Source organism: Gopherus evgoodei, unplaced genomic scaffold, assembly GCF_007399415.2.
Source record: "Gopherus evgoodei ecotype Sinaloan lineage unplaced genomic scaffold, rGopEvg1_v1.p scaffold_39_arrow_ctg1, whole genome shotgun sequence".
Taxonomy (NCBI): domain Eukaryota; kingdom Metazoa; phylum Chordata; order Testudines; family Testudinidae; genus Gopherus; species Gopherus evgoodei.
Genome location: NW_022060060.1, coordinates 1,598,311 through 1,617,697, shown reverse-complemented (window position 1 = coordinate 1,617,697; position 19,387 = coordinate 1,598,311). Strand labels below are relative to the sequence as shown.

General features: G+C 43.3%; 2 protein-coding genes across 2 annotated transcripts; both read left to right on the top strand.

Moving 5' to 3' along the window:
• The first annotated feature begins 9,594 nt into the window (after positions 1 to 9,594).
• LOC115642329 (olfactory receptor 6C74-like) lies at positions 9,595 to 10,528 on the top strand. Its single transcript, XM_030545779.1, is given in 2 exon segments — positions 9,595 to 10,079; positions 10,081 to 10,528. Coding segments are annotated over 2 exon segments (933 nt in total).
• A 7,248-nt stretch (positions 10,529 to 17,776) lies between these two features.
• LOC115642254 (olfactory receptor 49-like) lies at positions 17,777 to 18,721 on the top strand. The gene has a single exon (XM_030545708.1). It carries the CDS (start codon positions 17,777 to 17,779, stop codon positions 18,719 to 18,721), a length of 945 nt encoding a protein of 314 aa, XP_030401568.1.
• Positions 18,722 to 19,387: the final 666 nt, after the last annotated feature.

Sequence of the window (19,387 nt, the reverse complement as noted above, 5' to 3'; positions counted from 1 at the left end):
GGCTTTCAGTGACAGTCCAAAACATTTCTATGAATGTTTTTGACAAAATAAAAATCATTGTCATCTGGCAGGTTTTTTTTAGGAAGTAAAAGTGACTTCCCATCCAGGCTCCATTGCCTCTGTGAGGCAGGGCTCATTTTCATGAGGCAGATTGTGACAAATTTACTCCAGCTAAGTAGAACTTTGCTCCATGACCAGTCTCCTGGGCTAAATTGTGATTTGAACAATGACGCCCTACAGAGAAGTCGGGTGATCCCTCCCACTCATGTGCCAAATGCATGGACTTTGGGAGTGAGATTGCAGAACTCAGCTGTCCTTTCGAGGGTGGTGTAATACAGGCCCACTGAAATCAATAGGTCCACCTGCAGAGTAAGATACTACTCATTGCAATTGAGGCTGGCTCATTCATGGCCCATACAAGCATTGTTATTAATAATGGTTATTACTGGTATGAATTAGTTTTGTGGCAGAGCACACAGGCATCTGGTCGGAGGTCAGAGCCTCACTATGAAGACATAGTCAATTCATGTGGAAGTTATCGTGGACTTCACTAGACTAGCCCTGCAGTAGCCAGGGGCGGCTCTAGGTATTTTGCTGCCCCAAGCACAGAAGGCAGGCTGCCTTCAGCAGCTTGCCTGCGGGAGGTCCGCCAGTCCCAAGGATTAGGAGCCAGCCTGCGGGAGGTCTGCCGAAGCTGCAGGACCAGCGGACCCTCTGCAGGCATGCCGCCGAAGACAGCCTGCCTGCTGCCCTCGTGGTGACCGGCAGAGCTCCCACCGTGGCTTGCCACCCCCGGCACATGCTTGGCGTGCTGGTGCCTGGAGCCACCCCTGGCAGTAGCAACAGTTGCACTGAAAAAGAACCTCCATTTCTAAAGCCATGTATGATTAACTATTCTATTTTCTTCCCCAATATATTCCAACGTGTTGGTTCTCTGTACTAGAAGCAGGAGTGGCAGAATTCAATTGTTAGCATTTTAATAATCAAATACTTTTTTCTATATACATCAACTTACATTTTCACAGTTGCAAGAAATAGGGGTGTGTGCGAAGCAATAAGAGCAACAAAGACAACAATTACACTGCTCTACAGCCAAAATGCTTCTGAAATAAACGTAGTCCAACTTTACTAATTCTGGGTCACTGAGAACGAAAATGATGCTTAAAATTGTTGATTGGCTCTAGTTTTCAAGATATGCTATTGGGTCAATATATACGACCCTTGACTTGGGAATGGTGGAGGATAAGTGAGTTATAAAGGGAAGGGATCTCAATTTAAACCAGAAATGACTAAAATACATCTTTGACTGAATCTATGAATAAATCTATGACTGGGTTTGGACAGTGCTTACTTTTTAGAAAAACAATGAATGATGCAATCTGAAGCTGGTATTGCGTCATACATGATATGAATTGCATCATGTTATTCCTAGAAGTCATGGATGATGCAATCATAACGAAGCTTACATCACTCTGCTGATCAAATTGCCCTCGATCAGCTCTAGAAATCATACAGTGTCGTGCTCTCTTATTTGTCAGTGTTTGATTTTGCAAAGGGACACATTTCTGTTTAGCCAAAGTGAGCAGAGATGCCTCGTACTTGTGTGAACAGTGCAGATAACTTCTGCTATGTTTGTGGTGAAGTGACTTTTGCATCACAAAAGCGCAGTATAGCCACTATGGTTAAGAAAGCCTATCACCTTTATTTTGGCTGCAAAGATGGATATCAGGACGAGAGGTGGGCCCCACACATATGCTGCAACACTTGTGCAGCAAATCTTCGCCAGTGGTTGAACAGGAAAAGGAAATCTATGCCTTTTGCAGTGCCAATGATTTGGAGAGAGCCAACAGATCATACCAGCAATTGTTACTTCTGCATGGTGCCTCCAGTTGGGAAAGGTGTGTCAAAGAAGAAAAAGTGGACTGTGCATTATCCAAACATTCCATCAGCTATACGCCCAGTACCCCACGGAGAAGGACTGCCGGTTCCTGATGCACCAGAATCATTCTCACCTGAGTCAGACGAGGAAGAGGAAGAGGATGACACTTCTGGTCCTGAACCATCAATGTCACAGGATGCACATTTTCTCCCATCCTCCTCCTCTGAACCACACCTCATAACACAAGGTGAACTGAATGACCTTGTCAGGGATTTGGAACTACCCAAGAGCAAGGCAGAGCTGTTGGGCTCCAGACTACAGCAGTGGAATCTCCTGACAGGCTATCAGGACAAATGGAGCCCATCAATGCTTGCAGACTATTGCTGGACAGTGACAAGAGATGCTCCATTGAATGAATACAAGAGACAAGCCAAGAAGCACCGAGTAGACACTGAATAGGACTAAACTACATACATAATAGTTTTTTGCCTTTTGTTTCATAATAAATTTTAGTTATATAACCCTTTTGTTGATTTTTAAAGTGTTACATAAACAGGACAGGTGAAATATTATCATGTAAAGCAACCATAAACACATGAAAAGACCTAGGTTTACAATTTATGATTAAAACTTTACTATCTACACAATATACATAGACATAAAATGTAAAAACTTAAATATCTTAGAAAAAGTAGCCAATCAGTTGTTTTGTCATATTTGAATTCAGCACATCAAAATACATAATAAATAGCACATTTTATCTCTGAAGCAGACGACTTCTCAAAAATTGTAGACCAGTGTTATTTAATGACATTAGGCGTTGAGTTTTAAAAGATCAAGATTTGCAACCATTAAAACACAAATTGTTCACATTACATGTCAAAGTGTACGAAGTCAATATCTGTAAATCAAACTCAAACCAATTCTCAAGCAGATTTTTCTTATTTTTCCCAAAGGTAAATTTTGATTATTGTCAATGGAAATACTTTGTTGGTTTGTGTGTGTAGGATGGAAATGACGTTTAGTGTCATTTACAGAGGTAGAAGTAATCCCGCCCAAGCCTAATTCCAAGGTCATAGTTTTGTGATATGAATAGTCTTGGCTCTGTATAAATAATATAATTTGGTTTAATATTTTAAGAAAGTAGCTCTTAACCACATACGCAGGGGAATGCAGAGCTCTTCCAGGAGGTACATCAGCTCATCTAGACATTTGCCTACTTTTACAACAAGCTACATAAAAAAGCACAATCAAAGTCAGTACAAACTAAAATTTCATACAGACAGTAACCTCTTTATATGTCTCTACACTGAAATGTAAGTACAATATTTATATTCCAATAGATTTTATAATTATATGGTAAAAATGAAGAAGCAAGCAATTTTTCAGTTATGTGCTGTGACACTTTTGTATTTTTATGTCTGATTTTGCAAGCAAGTAGTTTTTAAGTGGGGTTGTGACCTGCCTCATTTGGCCCACTGAGCCGCTAGGGGGTGGTGGGTAGTTACTGTCCCACTGGCCGGTCTGCATCACACCGTCTGTCACTAGGGAATTGGTGGAGGGAGGGATGCTGGCAAAGGTCTATAGCACCCCTCAGACAGGCGAGTGCCGGCAAGAGTCTCCAACACGCCCCTCAGGCCGGGGAGCGACGGCAAGAGTCTCCAGCATGCCCCTTGGGCAGGCAAGCACTGGCAAGACTCTCCAGTGCGCCCCTCAGGCAGGGGAGCGCCAGCAAGAGTCTCTAGCGCGCCCCTTGGGCAGGGGAGCGCCAGAAAGAGTCTCCAGCACACCCCTCAGGCAGGCGAGCGCCGGTGAGGTTCTCTAATGCACCCCTCAGGCCATGGAGCAATGGCAAGAGTCTCAAACGCACCCCTCGGGCAGGCGAGTGCCGGCAAGGGTCTATAACATGCCCTCTCAGGCCAGTGAGCACTGGCAAGGGTCTCTAGCTCTATCGGGATTTTGTTACCCGAGGCGGGTTGGCCGGGGTAGGGGAACACAGGCCCACCCAACTCCACTGCGTTCCAGCCCAGGGCTCTGACAGTGGCGGGGTGAGAGTCCCACCACTGGGTCAGCGGGGTCCCTTCACAGCACGCTGACCAAACAGACCCACCGCTCTGTCCAGTTCTGTCCTGGGCTCCTTCCTACCTGGTCCCTCAAACGAGTCCCTCAGGCTCCTCCAGCTCCTCCGGGTACACGGCTGCTGGCACCTCCAGGTCCCCCTCCCCCTCAGGCTCCTCCAGCTCCTCCGGGTACTCAGCAGTGGGCAGCCCTGGTAGCCCCTGGCCCAGCAGCAGGATCTGCATCTGCCTCCCTCCCTGGTGCTGCCCTGACCGGGCTAAGGGCCCTGCCCTTTATACTTCCTGGTCCACCCCTCCCCTTCCGCGACGTGGAGTAAGCTTGGTCTGGCCCCGCGCCCTCCGGCTGAGAGAGTGGCTCTTTGCCCTCAGGTTTGGGGGGAAGCCACCCTGGCTCCCTACAGAGGTGAATCTTGGGGTAGGCAAGACAAATCCGACTTCTGAGGGGACTACAGTAGTCTGGAAATGTTGAAAACCACTGTTTTAAGGTGTTTCCTGAACAGCAGTGGCAGAAAATTTGTGCATCCTGTATTGTATTTAACTATATGTGTACAATACTTTGGTAATTTTATACCATTCACAGAATGTGAGGATCTCATTAATAAAAAAAAGCAAATTTTTATGGTTGTGCTTAGAGTCCCCAACCAAGTTCAGGGCCCATGGTGACGTGAAAATACACACCAAGTGGCAATCCTTGTCCTGAAGACCTTAAAATCTCAACAGACAGAAGAGACATATTACCATCGTCATTCTACCAGCAGGGGAATGAGGCACTGAGAGGTGCAGGGACTTCCCGGTTGTCACACAAGGATTCCGTGGCAGAACAAAGAATTAAGCCCGACTTTGTCTATTCTTAGGCCGATATCTCAGGCACAAACACATCCTTCCTCTCCAAAGCACATGGACATTATGCAACAATCCCAATGCATCTTTGCAGTCACCTTTGGTCACCAGCATTCATTACATTTCCCCTTCCTTAATGCAAACTGTCACAGACTCAGGGTCACTGTACCTGTATCCCTCTCCCTGGTCCACTCCCGGAATGTCCAGTCAGGTCTCCAGCCATCACTTGTCACTGAGCAAGGACCTTTGTGCCAGGCCTTTCTAACTGTGGGTATTAAGAAATGAACAACCCCCTGCTATACATGGAGGACCCCCCGCAAGACACCCCGTCTAATGCACACTGCCTAGGTGTTGCTTTCTCATCAAGGGCTCCGAACAATGAACTGCAAACAGTGACAGGTACCTCCTGATGCTTTCTAAGCCAGCACATTTATTCTTAACGTAACGGTATTACAGAAAAAAACAGATAAAAACAATAACCATTCCTAGATGTATGGTAACTATACCCAGTGACCGCACCTTAGACATACCCAGTGTGGCCACACTCACTTTAGTTCTAGTAGAGTAATTGAAGTCGATTGACTCAAATGTAACTCTAACATTTTGGAAATAAGGAGTGTGTCAGCCTAAACAGCAGTACAGAAGCATGTGCCCCCAAATGAAATTAATAGGCAGCAGGTTAAAAATAAATAAAAGGAAGTATTTCTTCACACAACATACAGTTCACCTGTGGAACTCCTTGTCAGAAGATGTTGTGAAGGCCAGGACCATAACAGGGTTCAAAAAAGAACTAGATAAGTTCATGGAGGATAGGTCCATCAATGGCTATTAGCCAGAATGGGCAAGAATGGTGTCACTAGCCTCTGTTTGTCAGAAGCTGGGAATGAGCCACAGGGGATGGATCACTTGATGGTTACCTGTTCTGTTCATTTCCTCTGGGACACCAGGCACTGGCCACTGTCAGAAGACAGGATAGTGGGGTAGATGGACCTTTGGTCTGATCCAGTATGGCCATTCTTATGTTTTTATGTTCTTATCATGTGAGTACAGAAAAAAGATTGCAGCCATTCCAAGACACTCCATCCCTACTACAATGAACCAGCTGCAGGTTACCGGTGGGTGTAATTAACTTAATGTGGCAATGAGCAACTGATTGTACTTCAATTATGTACATCGAGAATGTACCTGACAATATTTCAGTCAGGGAGGGTTAGGTTTAATTTTCTCATTAATGGCGCAGATCGTATTTACCCTGTATAAAAGCCTGAATTAAAGAGATCAGATTTCAGACTGATGTTTGATGAATTATGGAATTAACCTGGATTCCGTTTGCCAGAAGCTGGGAATGGGCGACAGGGGATGGATCACTTGATGATCACCTGTCCTGTTCATTCCCTCTGGGGCACCTGGCATTGGCCACTGTAGGGAGAGAGGATACTGGGCTAGATGGACCTTTGGTCTGACCCCGTAGGGCCATGCCTATATTCTTGTGTTCTTATCTGACATGCATTTCCTCCTCAAGCTAGCTCACCCTTCCCTTGGGAGTTCTTGGGGGACCATCTTTGTTTAGGTGGGCAGGGTCACTTCTGCCTGCCCCCCACACTTGCAGCAACTTCCCTCAGTTGAAGTTGGTGAAAAATGGCAGAACAGCATGAGTGAGTCATGCCACTTCTGCCCTTTCATCACCATCCTGTCTCTCATTCAGGTGACTCACCAGCCAGCCTCATCAAGGAACACAGGATCCTACCAGGGCGACTTCAGTTTCTCTGCTGACAAGCCAGTACCTCTGGGCAGGGGCCAGCCTTCTGCCTAGAATGAATACATTTCAATGGACAACCACCATGGTAGAAGAGTTCATTCTCTTGGGCCTGGCCAATGACCAGTCATTTAAATATCTTCCTATTCATGGTTCTCTTAATTGCCGCCTTCTTGATCCAATCAGGAAACACCAAGGCCATCTCCTCCATCTCCCTGTAGCAATTCTCTGTCTTGCCAAGAAAATGAGTGAGTTAGCACATGGAGACACAGAACCCATTGGCTTCTCCCTGGGGAATGAAGAAACATAACAGCAACCTACTCTTTCCTAAAACTTCTAGAAGAAGGGTGCAGAAGTGTGTCCCTACAGTGTTGTCAACAAAGCTCATTAGCTAATTGGCCTCAGGGGTCCCAGCCAAAAATGAGAGACAAGAATACCAGACATGACAACTATTATAAATGAGAACACAAAAGGGAGGGGCTGTTTAATATAGCCCAGGTTTATCCTCATGATCTGTTACATAGAATGTCATAGATAGACAGGGTCAAATGGGAGCATCTTGATTCAGCAGCTGCAGGATTTCTGTGACAATTGCAGGTGTTTCTAAGGTCTCCATAGTCAGAGTCTGAGTGAGGATGAACAGAACAGGATGGCCGTTGTGGGATTTTAAAGCAATCTGGATTTGAAAAGCCTGGCAGTTATTATTATTGTGTTATTCTGTGGTCCGAGATCGAGGCCCCTCTTTAGGATCCCAGTCCCTTCTAGGCAAAGAAGGGAGCTCTCCCGAAAATATTCACTCTGTGTAGCATGAGTCGGAAATAAATGGATGTGATCAACAGCATAGATGGGAGATAAACTTGTAGAAAATAACGACAGATGTGATGAGCAGAGGTGACACAACAGCTGCCATTCTTTAGCGTCTCCTGGTGATTGCGGCCTTTGGTGAGACCTGAGGATGGATTTGAAGGTGCGCAATGTGGTGATTTTGGAGATCTTTGCAGGTATGAATCTTTGAGGTTTGCAAGTAGACACAAAGCCCCTACCATTACTTCAGGGATCCCTGTTATGGGATCCATTTAATGTGGGAACAATCAGATTTCTTTCACCATGGTGGTGAAGTTATGACAAGGGTCTTTGCAAAAAATTCCGTTACCCCTAGCTGCAAAGCCAAGCAAATGGATGAGATGGCTTACTGCAAAATGGGAATCTCTGAGAAATAAGAGACCTTCTTGCTCTGTGTATTTAAACTCCCAGAGAAATACTGTTGAAAAAGTAGAGCTTTTGAGAAAAGAAATGTTTGGAGAGGTGCATGGGACCCGATCTGCAAAGACACAGAGCTTTTCTTCCTGTTCTGTTTGTGATGACGAGAGCAGCTGTCTCTGCAGACGAATGTTTGTGTCCTCACTCTCCGTTTTCCAACTCTGTAAGTACCGCTCCAGAGCCACCAGCATCTTAACATTGCCTGAGAGCCCTCTGGAGACAGTGTTAGGCTGTCAATTGACTTTGAAGACCATTGGATCAGGTCCCAGCCGGGTAATGTGATTGATTTAAAATTTAGCCATTCAAGCTATGCTTCTATTCAATAGGAGGGGAGTCCGGTGTCTATGTGGAAAGGGAATGAAACCAGAGTTTAAGAAGGAAAATCCTTCCTAATTTGTAACCAATATGTTGTGTTAGAGCAATTTCCAGCTGAATCTGCAGGCAGCCGGAAGCAGAGCTTCTTGAGTAACATACAAATAGAGGCGGAAAACAGAATTAATTCCAGTCAGCGTGGATTCATGGACGTAACCTGAGAGGTTAGTTTCATGTCATTACATGATTGTTTGATGATGGTAATAATGCTGATGCAATATGTTTAGATTTCTGTAAGGCATTTCATGTGATACAGAGCCATAGAAATGCCGGGTTGAAAGGGAACTTGAGAGCTCACCTTTTCCACCCCTCCTGTGCTGAGGCAGGACCTCGGCTGTATTCTAACCCTTTCATCATTTCTGTTGCAGTCTTCTGGACCCTCTCCAATTCGCCCACAACTTTCTTTAAGTGTGGATTACACAACTGGACAGTACACTCCAGCTGAGCTCTCACCAGTATTGGGTCACTCACCTCATGGGTCTTACATACAACAGTTCTGTTAACACACCCCAGTATGCTATTGGCCTTTTCCCAACAGCATCGCATAGTGACACAGATTCCATTTGTGAAGGAAAATAACCCCAAGGTCCTTTCCAGCAGTGCTACCTACTTGCCAGCTAGTCCCAGTTTGTAGCTGTGCATTTGATATTTTTCTTGCTAAGTCTAGTACTTTGCACTCGTTGGCTATTACTTAAAACCCTGTTATCCTCTAGGTGTTTACAACTCGATTGTTTAATAATTTGTTCTGGTATCTTTCCAGGTATCAAAGTTAGGCTGTTGGGTCTATAATTCCCCAGATACCCTTTGTTTCCTCTTTTTTAAGGCAGGTACTATTTTTTATTTGATTTTTTATATTCTGATTAAGAAACTAGAATGATACACAATTAACATGGTGCAAACTGAAGAGATTTAGAACACGTCTAACTGAACAGTGGATTCTATCTGGGCAATCATCCTTGAACATGGGTGTTTTTAGAGGAGTCCCACAGGGATCGGTTCTTGGCTCAGTACTTTTAAATTTTTATCAATGACCTGGAAGAAAACAAAAACCAAACTTTCACAGAAAGGAAATATAACCTTTGGAACAACTTTCCAAGCCTTGTGGTGGATTTTCCATCACTGGAAATTTTAAAACCAATATTAGATTTTTTTTATATTAGATGTTTATTTAATTCAAAGACATTTCTTGGTCTATTCTATATAAGAAGTCAGAATAGATGATCATACTGGTGCCTTCTGTCCTTAAAAATCTATGATAAATAGTGGTAAAACATATGACTTTTTCAAAGAAATTATTAAAGAGATTAGTTCGATTTATGTGTAGAATTTCCCTGCGGGCGTTCTCGCCTTATTGGCCTATCGGTGCTGGTTTTAACATGGTTTAATTTTTCTTTAAAGATGAGTGAAGAATGAAGAACAAGACCAGGGTGGTGGAATTCATCATTGTGGGATTGTCCAACGACCACCATGTCAACATTATCCTGTTTGTGGTTCTATCGGTTGTCTTCTTCTTGACTGTGATGGGTAACATTGCTGTTGTCACCCTCTCCTTGGTGGACCATCGCCTCCAATCGCCCATGTATTTGTTCCTCAGGACCTTCTCCCTCTTGGAAATCTGTTTCACCTCTGTCATCATGCCAAGGTTCCTCTACAGTCTCCTGACAGAGAGAAAATTTATTCCCCTCCCTGGTTGTTTCCTTCAGCTGTTGGTTTTCTTCCTCCTGGGCACCTGTGTATTTTTCCATGTGGCTATCATGTCCTTTGACCGCTACATGGCTATCTGCCGTCCCTTGCATTACGGTACCATCATGAATGGCAGGGTCTGCTTCCAGTTAGTGCTGGGCTGCTGGGTGAGGAGTTTTCTCTTAATATTTCCTCCAACATTTATGGTTGTGCTGTGGCCCCAATGTCATAAACCACTTCTACTGCGACACAGCCGCATTGCTCCAACTCTCCTGTGTAGACACGGAACACATTGAGGTAATGCTCTTGGTTGCAGCTGTAGTGGTCTTACCTGGCACTTTAATAGTCACCATAATTTCCTATGGCTGTATCATCTGTACTATCATTAGGATCCCATCCACCAGAGGAAGGAAAAAGGCCTTTTCCACCTGCTCTGCTCACCTCACAGTTGTTGTGATATTGTACAGTAGCACCATCTTCAGGTACATCCGACCAGGTCAGCGGGGCACTCAGGACTTTGACAAAGTTGTGTCCCTGGTGTTCTGTGTGGTGGCTCAACTCTTTAACCCCTACAGCTACGCTCTCCACAATGAGCAAGTCAAACAGGCTCTGAAGGACATATTTGGCTGGACAATTTCTAAATGCCTGAGGATATCATGAAAAGCTGAAACCCCAAGATACAGGAGTGAAGAGAACATGGATGGTCCTTGACTTCGTGCCTGGCTTCACAATAGGCTTGGTGAGTCCTGAGCTGTTAACAGGGGTGAATTTATCTCCTCTTGTCTAGGTTGAAAAATTGTATGCCCAAAAGGGATCCTCAGATCATCAAGTGTGAGCTCCTAATAACACATGCCACAGAATTCCACCAATTAGTTATACACTGAGACTAGTAACTCACATCTAATGAAAGTGTGTCTTCCTGAACGGCATCCAGGCTTGACTGGAAGACTTCAAGAGATGGAGACTCTTACTTGGTACTTTGTTCCCAGAATAGAAATTCTTAGGCTTTTCTTGGTGAAATGAAACACTAAACACAATTCAGTTTGGGAAGAATGTTTCTTTAACATCTTGCTAAATTGTTGAAAAGTGAAAATTTTTTATTGTTGAAGATGTTGAAATAAATGTTTTCAATTATTATTTTCCATTTTTTTGTGGTCAGGTCTATTCTTTGAATTCACACTGAATTCACAAATACCTTTAGCTGACCTGAAACTGTATTTTTTACATAAGAAATTATTCATCTGAAAAAATTCTCCTGGCTCTGTCATTTCAATGTGTGGTTTTAGCATCCAGTCAATAGTTCTTGCTCTATCTTTCTCTGTTAGGGGCACTTCTGCTGGAAAAGGAGTACAAGAAACACTGCTCTTTAGATATTCAACACACAGGAGGGATAAATGGCTTCTCACGAGGCTAAAACTCTGCTTAGTTGCTAAGATATGTGCACATCTTACTGTTTTGGTTGCCTCATCTCTAGTACCCTGCCTTGGTCTGCTTGTTAGTACCATTCCCCTATTATGCCACTTTGTTAGTAGCACTGTTTTTCCTGTTAACTCTGAGATATTTGGACTGAGATCAGCACTCCTTTCCACTGGGCATTAAATAGACAACTACAAGAGAGAACTCCAGCAAATGTAACTCTTCTAATCTAATGAATAGAGTTGGATAATGAGAAATATTTGGTTTCCTTTTCGCTCTTGGAAGGGGATATTCTCAAGGGTGCAAGTGGAGGTCAGGGCAGATCCTGGCTTCACTGAAATCTTTCTTGCTTCAAAGGTCATTGTCCAAGTGAAGGCCAGTGGGTTCCTCCAGTGGGTTCCTCTTGACTCTTCCTCAGATATAAGCAATTTGTCTCCATTTTATAGACTCGCCATGTCATATCCCCGTCCTACCAATCATCTCTCATGCACTATTAAGACATCGTCTCCATCCTGCAATTGGCCATTGATGCCAGCTTGTTTTATCCACTTTACATTTTCAAACAGGCAGCTTCATGCTCTCCTCCAGGCTGTCCCTCAGGACTAAGGTGAAGATTTTGTTACGAGTATTTTTAGTAAAAGTCAGGGACATGTCACGGGCAATAAAGAAAAATTCACAGAAGACGTGACCTGTCCCTGACTTTTACTAAAAATATCCATGATAAAATGGGAAGCTTCTGGGCATCTGCGGGGGCTGGCTGGGAGCTCTGGGTGCATGGAGCTCCAGCGTCCCACTCCATCCACTGCTTGGAACGTCAGGGGTCCCTGTGCTGCCCGCTGAAGGCAGGGAACAACAGGGGTCCACCTGCCACATGTTGTGAGTAGGGAGCTGTGGGGGTCCCTCACTGCATGCAGTAGGTGGGGGGATGTGAGGGTCCCCCTGCCACCCACTGCTGGCAGGGACTCTGCAGAACACTGCAGCTCCCAGCCACCACAGGCTGAAGTCACAGAGGTCTATGGAAGTCATGGATTAAGTGATTTCAGTGCCAAAATCGTAGCCTTACTCACGCTAAGGAAGAGCATCCAATAAACGTCTGCAAAACCTACTGAGCTCCATCAAAATCTCCTCTGCTCTGATTTCTTCCACACAAACTTGACAGCTGTTTTGCTGAGCTCAATGTGCATCATGCTGACGGATGCTATCTCACAGATTTCCCGGCCAATTCTTGTCTTATATTTTGTGGCCTCTTCTGGGCAGGGGCTCTGGCTTTGTACAGTACTTATCACAATGGGATTCTGGTCTGCGACATGGAGCCTATAGGACTAGCCTGCTTGCTTGCATAGATACATCTTTTCTTATAGTTTAAGTGTTTGGTTTATTGTAATAGGTTTATAGATTTATATTAAGGTAAGTTTGGCTGTAACGCAAGAGACCTACAGGCCATATCCTGTATGTTACGCTGAGGCAAAGTTAGCAAATCAGTACCGAGACCTTTTACTCAGAAAGCAAAGTTGACCTTTATCTTGTTACCTAAATAGCTCAGTACCCACCCCTATGTCTATGACCTTTTATCTAAACCAATAGACAATGGAGAATGGCATGTGGGGGGGGTTCACAGACTTACCAGGTACACCACAAGGGAACTTATATGGTGGGTACATGTCATCAATATGCACAAACATACTAGCCTATGGGGTAAGTGTTCCCTAACATTTTGTGGGTGAGGAATGAAATTTGGGCATAGGAGGAAGGATTTCCAGCACTTGTGCCCTACACAAGAGGTGACCCACCTCGCTAGAGTACTCTGCTCTATCATTCTCACTTCCTTCCTCCATTCTCTCTCTCTGTTCTATCTATCTACAATGACTCCTACTATCAGTCAGCTGGACTTGTTCTTCTTAAACTTTAAGTTTCGAGGGAACTAGGATCAGCTTGGTTTCTCTAAGTTTTATTCTTAGTTTGTTTATTAGGTTTTGATTTTAAGTTAGTCAAGTAAACCCTAATTTAGTTTTGATAGCTTCTAGCATTAGCTTTTTCTAAGCACTTCATCCTTCACCCAAGAATTGAGAAACCTGAACTGCAAGGCTGGTCCTGTGTCTCTTACCACCAGGTTATCAAAGAAGGGCATGAGCATCTTAACCAAAGCTTTGTTGTATATAATATTATATTCACATATGTCTCTTTTGAATAGCAGTAAATGCAATTGTAACTGTGTAACACTGGCTATTTTACCATTTACATACTATTCCTGATTTTAATAAAAAGTCTTTATGGCTCTATCTGACTTAGTGTGAGCTTCCTGTCACAACCCCAAAGGTCTTTCATAAATTCTGTGGAGCCTGATTCAGGACAAGAACTTTTATCTTCTGATCAAACAGACTGGCGAGCCTAAAACCCATATGAATTAATATTAACAATTAAGTAGTATTAGTGTTAATTAACTAAATTACATTAAATAAAATTAAATAAAATTTAAATTGATAAATTAAATTAATATTATTAACAAACCCGAAATCAGGCTATAGACAGGCATTTCTAGGCTTGTCAACAGCAGTTGTCTCCCCCAAGCAAATGACTCACCATCTGCAAAGGCAAGGCAGTTTGGTAGCCAAAGGCACACAAGAAAGTGACGTGACCAGCATCACATCCAACCACCATTGGCTGCCTTAATCCAATGGATCAGGTACAAACTTTGCAGATGGGCCTGCCTTTTCCCTGTGAGAGTGAGGGAGACTCAACCGGATGAGTTTGGGGATTGTAATCCTGCCTCTCAATCACTCAGTGAGAAACCGCACTCCTAGGCAAGACCACAATATAAATGATAGATAATGATAATAGCAGTGTATGAAACCCAGCGGGAGTTTCTCCAGTGACTACAATAAGGTCAGTATTTCACTCTGGTGTCTAGTTCAAATTCTCTTTCAATGTCATCAAGATTCATAACTGCCCTTTGTGCCTTTGGGAATTACCTGTGTACCCATTCAGAACATTTCCCCAATGGAAGTGACTGAAACGAGGACCAAGAACTGAAAATCTCCCACATGAAACTCAATGACAAGTTATTCTGAGACAGTCTCATAGCTGGGGTCAGACACCTGGTTACTCCTGGTATTGTGCCTGGACACAAACGACATTGCGTGATGTGGTGTGACAGAGCAATAAGCTTCTACTCTCAATATGCTTCATTCTTTTGGGCCACCTTCAACTCCATTCCCCGGCCAACTGGTCCTTTGGCTATTTGGGCTCTGTGGAGCCTAGATGCTTTTAAAAATCCCATTAGGTACCTAAATATCTTTACCAGTCCAGCCCTAAGTGACTTGCCTGAGCTTGCGGAGGGGTGGGTGGGAAAAGCAGGAATTAAACACTGCTTTCCCAAGCCTTGTTCTAATATGTTAAGCACAAGAATGTCAGTTTTAAGGCATCTAACTCTGTCCAAGTTTGCTGAATCTTTTCCCTGTCTTGCCAAGAAAACAATTGAGGTGGGAGATGGTTATAGAACCCATTGTCTTCTCTGTGTGGAAGAGAGACATCACATTGTAATGTTCTTTCCTAAAACATTCAGTAGAATGGATCAGACTTGAGTTCTCTGAGTGTTGTTAGCAAACTCATCTGCTAATTGGTCTCAGAGGTCCCAGCCAGCAATGACAGACAAGAAAACCAGAGTCTACAACTGTTATAAATGAGGGATTATTTGACAGAGGCAGTGATCACCCAAGTTTATTCCATCCCTCTGTTACACAGAGGCATAAATCGCAGACCTATTTTGGAGCATCTCAATTCAGCACCTGCAGGCTTTGTGTGCTAATTTTGGTTCATGTTCCATGTACTCCATCATTGCATGATCTGAGCGAGAATGCACAAGATGTGATTGCAGATTGGGATGTGAAAGAAATCATAGTCTGAAGAACTTTGTGAGTAATTTTTTTTCTTCTTTGTTTTGTTTTGGGTACAAGATTGAGACCACCTGTCTGGGATCCCAGTCCCACTGTGTTAGGAAAATAGGGTGGCTCTCCTAAAATTATTCAGTCTTATTGTGAAACGAGACACAAATGTACGGCTATGATAAAAAGAATACTCAGGGGCCAGGGAAGTTGAATATAGATGTGAGAATATTATGAGAAATCAGCTAGATGACCGTTGCGGTCCCTTCTAAAGTTATGGTTCTAGATTCTATAAGTAGAGGTAACACATAGTAACAGAGGTAACAGCTGCCAATTTTTAATGTCTAATAACGATCAAGGCACTGGTGAGATCAGAGAATGAATTTCAAGGTGAACATTGTGGAGCTTTTGCAGATTTTTCAAGGGTATGCAAAGTGGAGGTTTCCTTTTACCTTAGGATACAGAATGCTGCTATCTCCAATGACTGGGATTCCCCATCCTCCCATGGCCAAGTGTTCTAGCACTGAACTATCCTTATAGTTAGAAACTTTTACCTACTATCTAAGGCAAATCTCCCCGGCTGCAGATTAACTGCATTACTTGTCCCACATTCAGCAGGTGTGGAGAACAATTGATCACTGTCTTCTATATACAACCCTTCAGTTATTCAAAGATTAAACATGCCTCATTTTTTAAACCTTTCCTCATGGTCAAGTTTTCTAACCCTTTTAGCATTTTTTTTGCACTCTTCTAGACCCTTTCCAACTAGTCTGCGTCTTTCCTAAAGTGTGAAATCCAGAACTGGCCACAGCACCCTAGCAGAGACCTTACCAGGGACAACTGCCTCCCCGTTAATGCACCCCAGAATGATATTAGCCTCTGTTTGGTAACTGCATCTCATTGGATTAATGTTCAATTTGTGGTCAGCTCTAGCTCCCAGATCCTGTGCAGCCGCATGGCCTCCTAGCTAGTTATTACTCATTTTGCACTTGTGCATTTCATTTCTTTCTTCCTAAGTGCAGTACTTTGCAGTTGTCTTTACGGAGTTTGATCTGGGTGAATTCAGAGTAATTCTCCAATGTGTCAATGTAATGTTGATTTCTAATCCTGTCCTTCACAGTGCTAGCAACCTCTCCCAGCCTGCAAAACCATGCTCTGACGTATCCCTAGTCTCTGTTTGTCAGAAGCTGGGAATGGGCGACGGGATGGATCACTTGATTAATCCCTGTTCTGTTCATTCCCTCTGGGGCTCCTGACATTGGCCAATGTTGGAAGACAGGACACCAGGCCAGATGGACCATTGGTCTGACCCAGTGTGGCTGTTCTTATGTGGTGTCATCTGATAATTTTATAAGTATAATCTTCCCTCCATTATCCACAACATTAGCGAAAATATTGAATTGTACTGGCTGCAGGACAGATCCCTGCAGGACTCCACTAGATAAAGTCCCACGCTATGACAGTGAGCTGCTGATAGCTCTCTGTGAGTAAAGTCTTTCACCTAGTTGTGCACCCTCCTTACAGTAATTTAATCTTCACCATCATTCTCCAGTCTGCTTATGAGAATGTGATGTGGGGCTGTGTCAAACACCCACTAAAAATCAAGATACATCACAGCTACAGCTTTCGATCTATCCACCAGACGAGTAATGCTGTCAAAGAAAGAAATTGCTTTGATTTGGCATGATTTGTTCTTGATAAATCCATGTTAGTTTTTACTTAAAACCCAATTATCCTCTAGGTGCTTACAACCTGTGGCTAAATCATTTGTCCCAGTACCTTTCCAGGTATTGAACTTAGGCGGACTGGTCTATAAATCCTCAGTCCTCTTCATTCCTGTTTGTTTTTTAAAGATAGGTACTATTTTTCATGTAAATTTTGACACTTTGACTAAGAAACAAGAATGATACACACTTGACGTGAGACACTTTACATGAATTACAAAGTGGGTACCTGCCATGTCTCCACCAGGAATTGTATACGGTGCATCATGGAGCGGGTGTATCTCTGGTGGAGTCCCAAAGGGATCAGTTCTCGGACCGGTGCTTTTTTAAAATATTTATCAATGACCTGGAGGAAAAGCAAAACAAACAAAAGATGAGCAGTGATGGTATTTAATCATTGGAACAACTTACTAAGAATTGTGCTTTGGACTCTTCATCCTTGAATATTTTTAACTTCAGAATTGTCTGTCTCTCTCAAGACTATGCTCTAGGTCTAACAGGAGTTAACTGAGGGAAATTGTTGGTCTATGCAAGAGGTCAAAGAAGATAATCACAGTGGTGCCTTTGGGCCTTATAATCCAGGAATACATGAAAAATTGGGGTAAAATATTCTTATTAAAAATTATTTTCATTCTTTCATCCCTTCCGGTTCTCTCTCTCTTTCTCCCCTCCCCTCCCCCTTAAAGTATCAAATATTCTCCTCTAAGATCCTGTCTTTGGTTCTGGTTTTCCCATCAGGCTTTTCCCATGGAGCCCAAGTCTATCAGGTACCCAATTCCCATTAATGATGTGTATTCTATTGATTTACAGACTTTTTCCTGCCAACATTCCATTCACTCTGTTTTTGACATGCTTCTTCATTTTTTTCTTTTAAGAATGATCTGAGAATGAAGAACCAGAGCACCATGGTGGAATTCATCATCTTGGGCCTGTCCAACAGCCACCGTTTAAACATCGCCCTGTTTGTGGTTCTATTAGTTATCTTCCTGTTGACCATAATGGGTAACATCACTGTTGTCAGCCTCTCCTTGGTGGACCATCGCCTCCAGTCGCCCATGTATTATTTCCTGAGGAACTTCTCTTTTTTGGAAATTTGTTTCACCTCTGTCATCATGCCCAGGTTCCTCTACAGCCTCCTGACAGAGAGAAAATCTATTTCCCTCCCTGGTTGTTTCCTTCAGTTGTTGTTGTTCTTTGTCCTGGGCACCTGTATATTTTTCCATGTGGGTATGATGTCCTTTGACCGCTACATGGCTATCTGCCGTCCCTTGCATTACGGCACCATCATGAACGGCAGGGTCTGCTTCCAGTTAGTGCTGGGCTGCTGGGTGATGAGTTTTCTCTTAATATTTCCTCCAACATTTATGGTTGTGCTGTTACCGTTCTGTGGCCCCAATGTCATAAACCACTTCTACTGCGACACGGCCGCATTGCTCCAACTCTCCTGTGTAGACACGGGACACATTGAGGTAATGATCTTGGTTTCAGCAACGATTATCTTACTTGGCACTTTAACAGTCACTATTGTTTCCTATGGCTGTATCATCTCCACTATCATGCGCATCCCATCCACCACAGGAAGGAAAAAAGCCTTTTCCACTTGCTCCGCTCACCTGATGGTGGTTGTGATATTGTACAGCAGCTCCATCTTCAGGTACATCCGACCAGGACAGCGGGGAGCGAGGGATTTTGACAAAGTCGTGTCCTTTCTGTACTCTGTGGTTGCTCAACTCTTTAACCCCTACATCTACGCTCTCCGCAACGAGCAAGTCAAACAGGCTCTGAAGGGCGTCTGTGGCAGAGCATTTTCTAAATCTGTGAGGTTCTCATGAAAATCCCAAACTACAAAGATGCAGGAATGAAGAGAGCATGGATGGTCATTTACTTCTTGCCAGGCTTCACAATGGGGTTGGTGGGTCCTCAGCAGTACACAGTGTGAATTTGTCTCTCCGTATCCAGATTAATGGATCATAAAGCCAGAAGGGGCAATTATGTCATCTCATCTGACCTTCTGCATAAAACAGACATAAGAATTCCATCTAGTTAGCTTTGCATTCAGACTAGTAACTTCTGCCTGAGGAAAGCATATCTTCTTGAATTGCATCCAGTCTTGATCTGAAGATTTTAAGAGATGAAGAATCTTTCTTTGTAGTTTGTTCCAAAAATGGAAATTATTAGGTTTTTTCTTGCTGAAATGAAATACAGAACGACATTCAGTTTGCATTGAACTAAACATCTTTCCTTTCAGATCTAGCTACATTTTTGGACAAAATATTATTTGAAAAGAAAAAAAGAGAGACCTTTTCTTTTCAAAGATGTTAAACTGAAAGGTTTTGAATTTTTCAAAATTATGTTTTTCAATGTTTTTTGTGTCCAATGTGAATTCAGAGAATCTTTCTGAATTCCCAATTACTTTTAGCTGACCCAAAACTTCTGTTTTTTACAGAAGAAATTATTCATTTGAAAAAAAATTCCCCCCACTCTGTTTGTAATTCCAA

Coding starts and splice junctions, on each gene's coding strand:
- LOC115642254 (XM_030545708.1), top strand. CDS start 17,777: ATGAAGAACCAGAGCACCATGGTGGAATTCATCATCTTGGGCCTGTCC.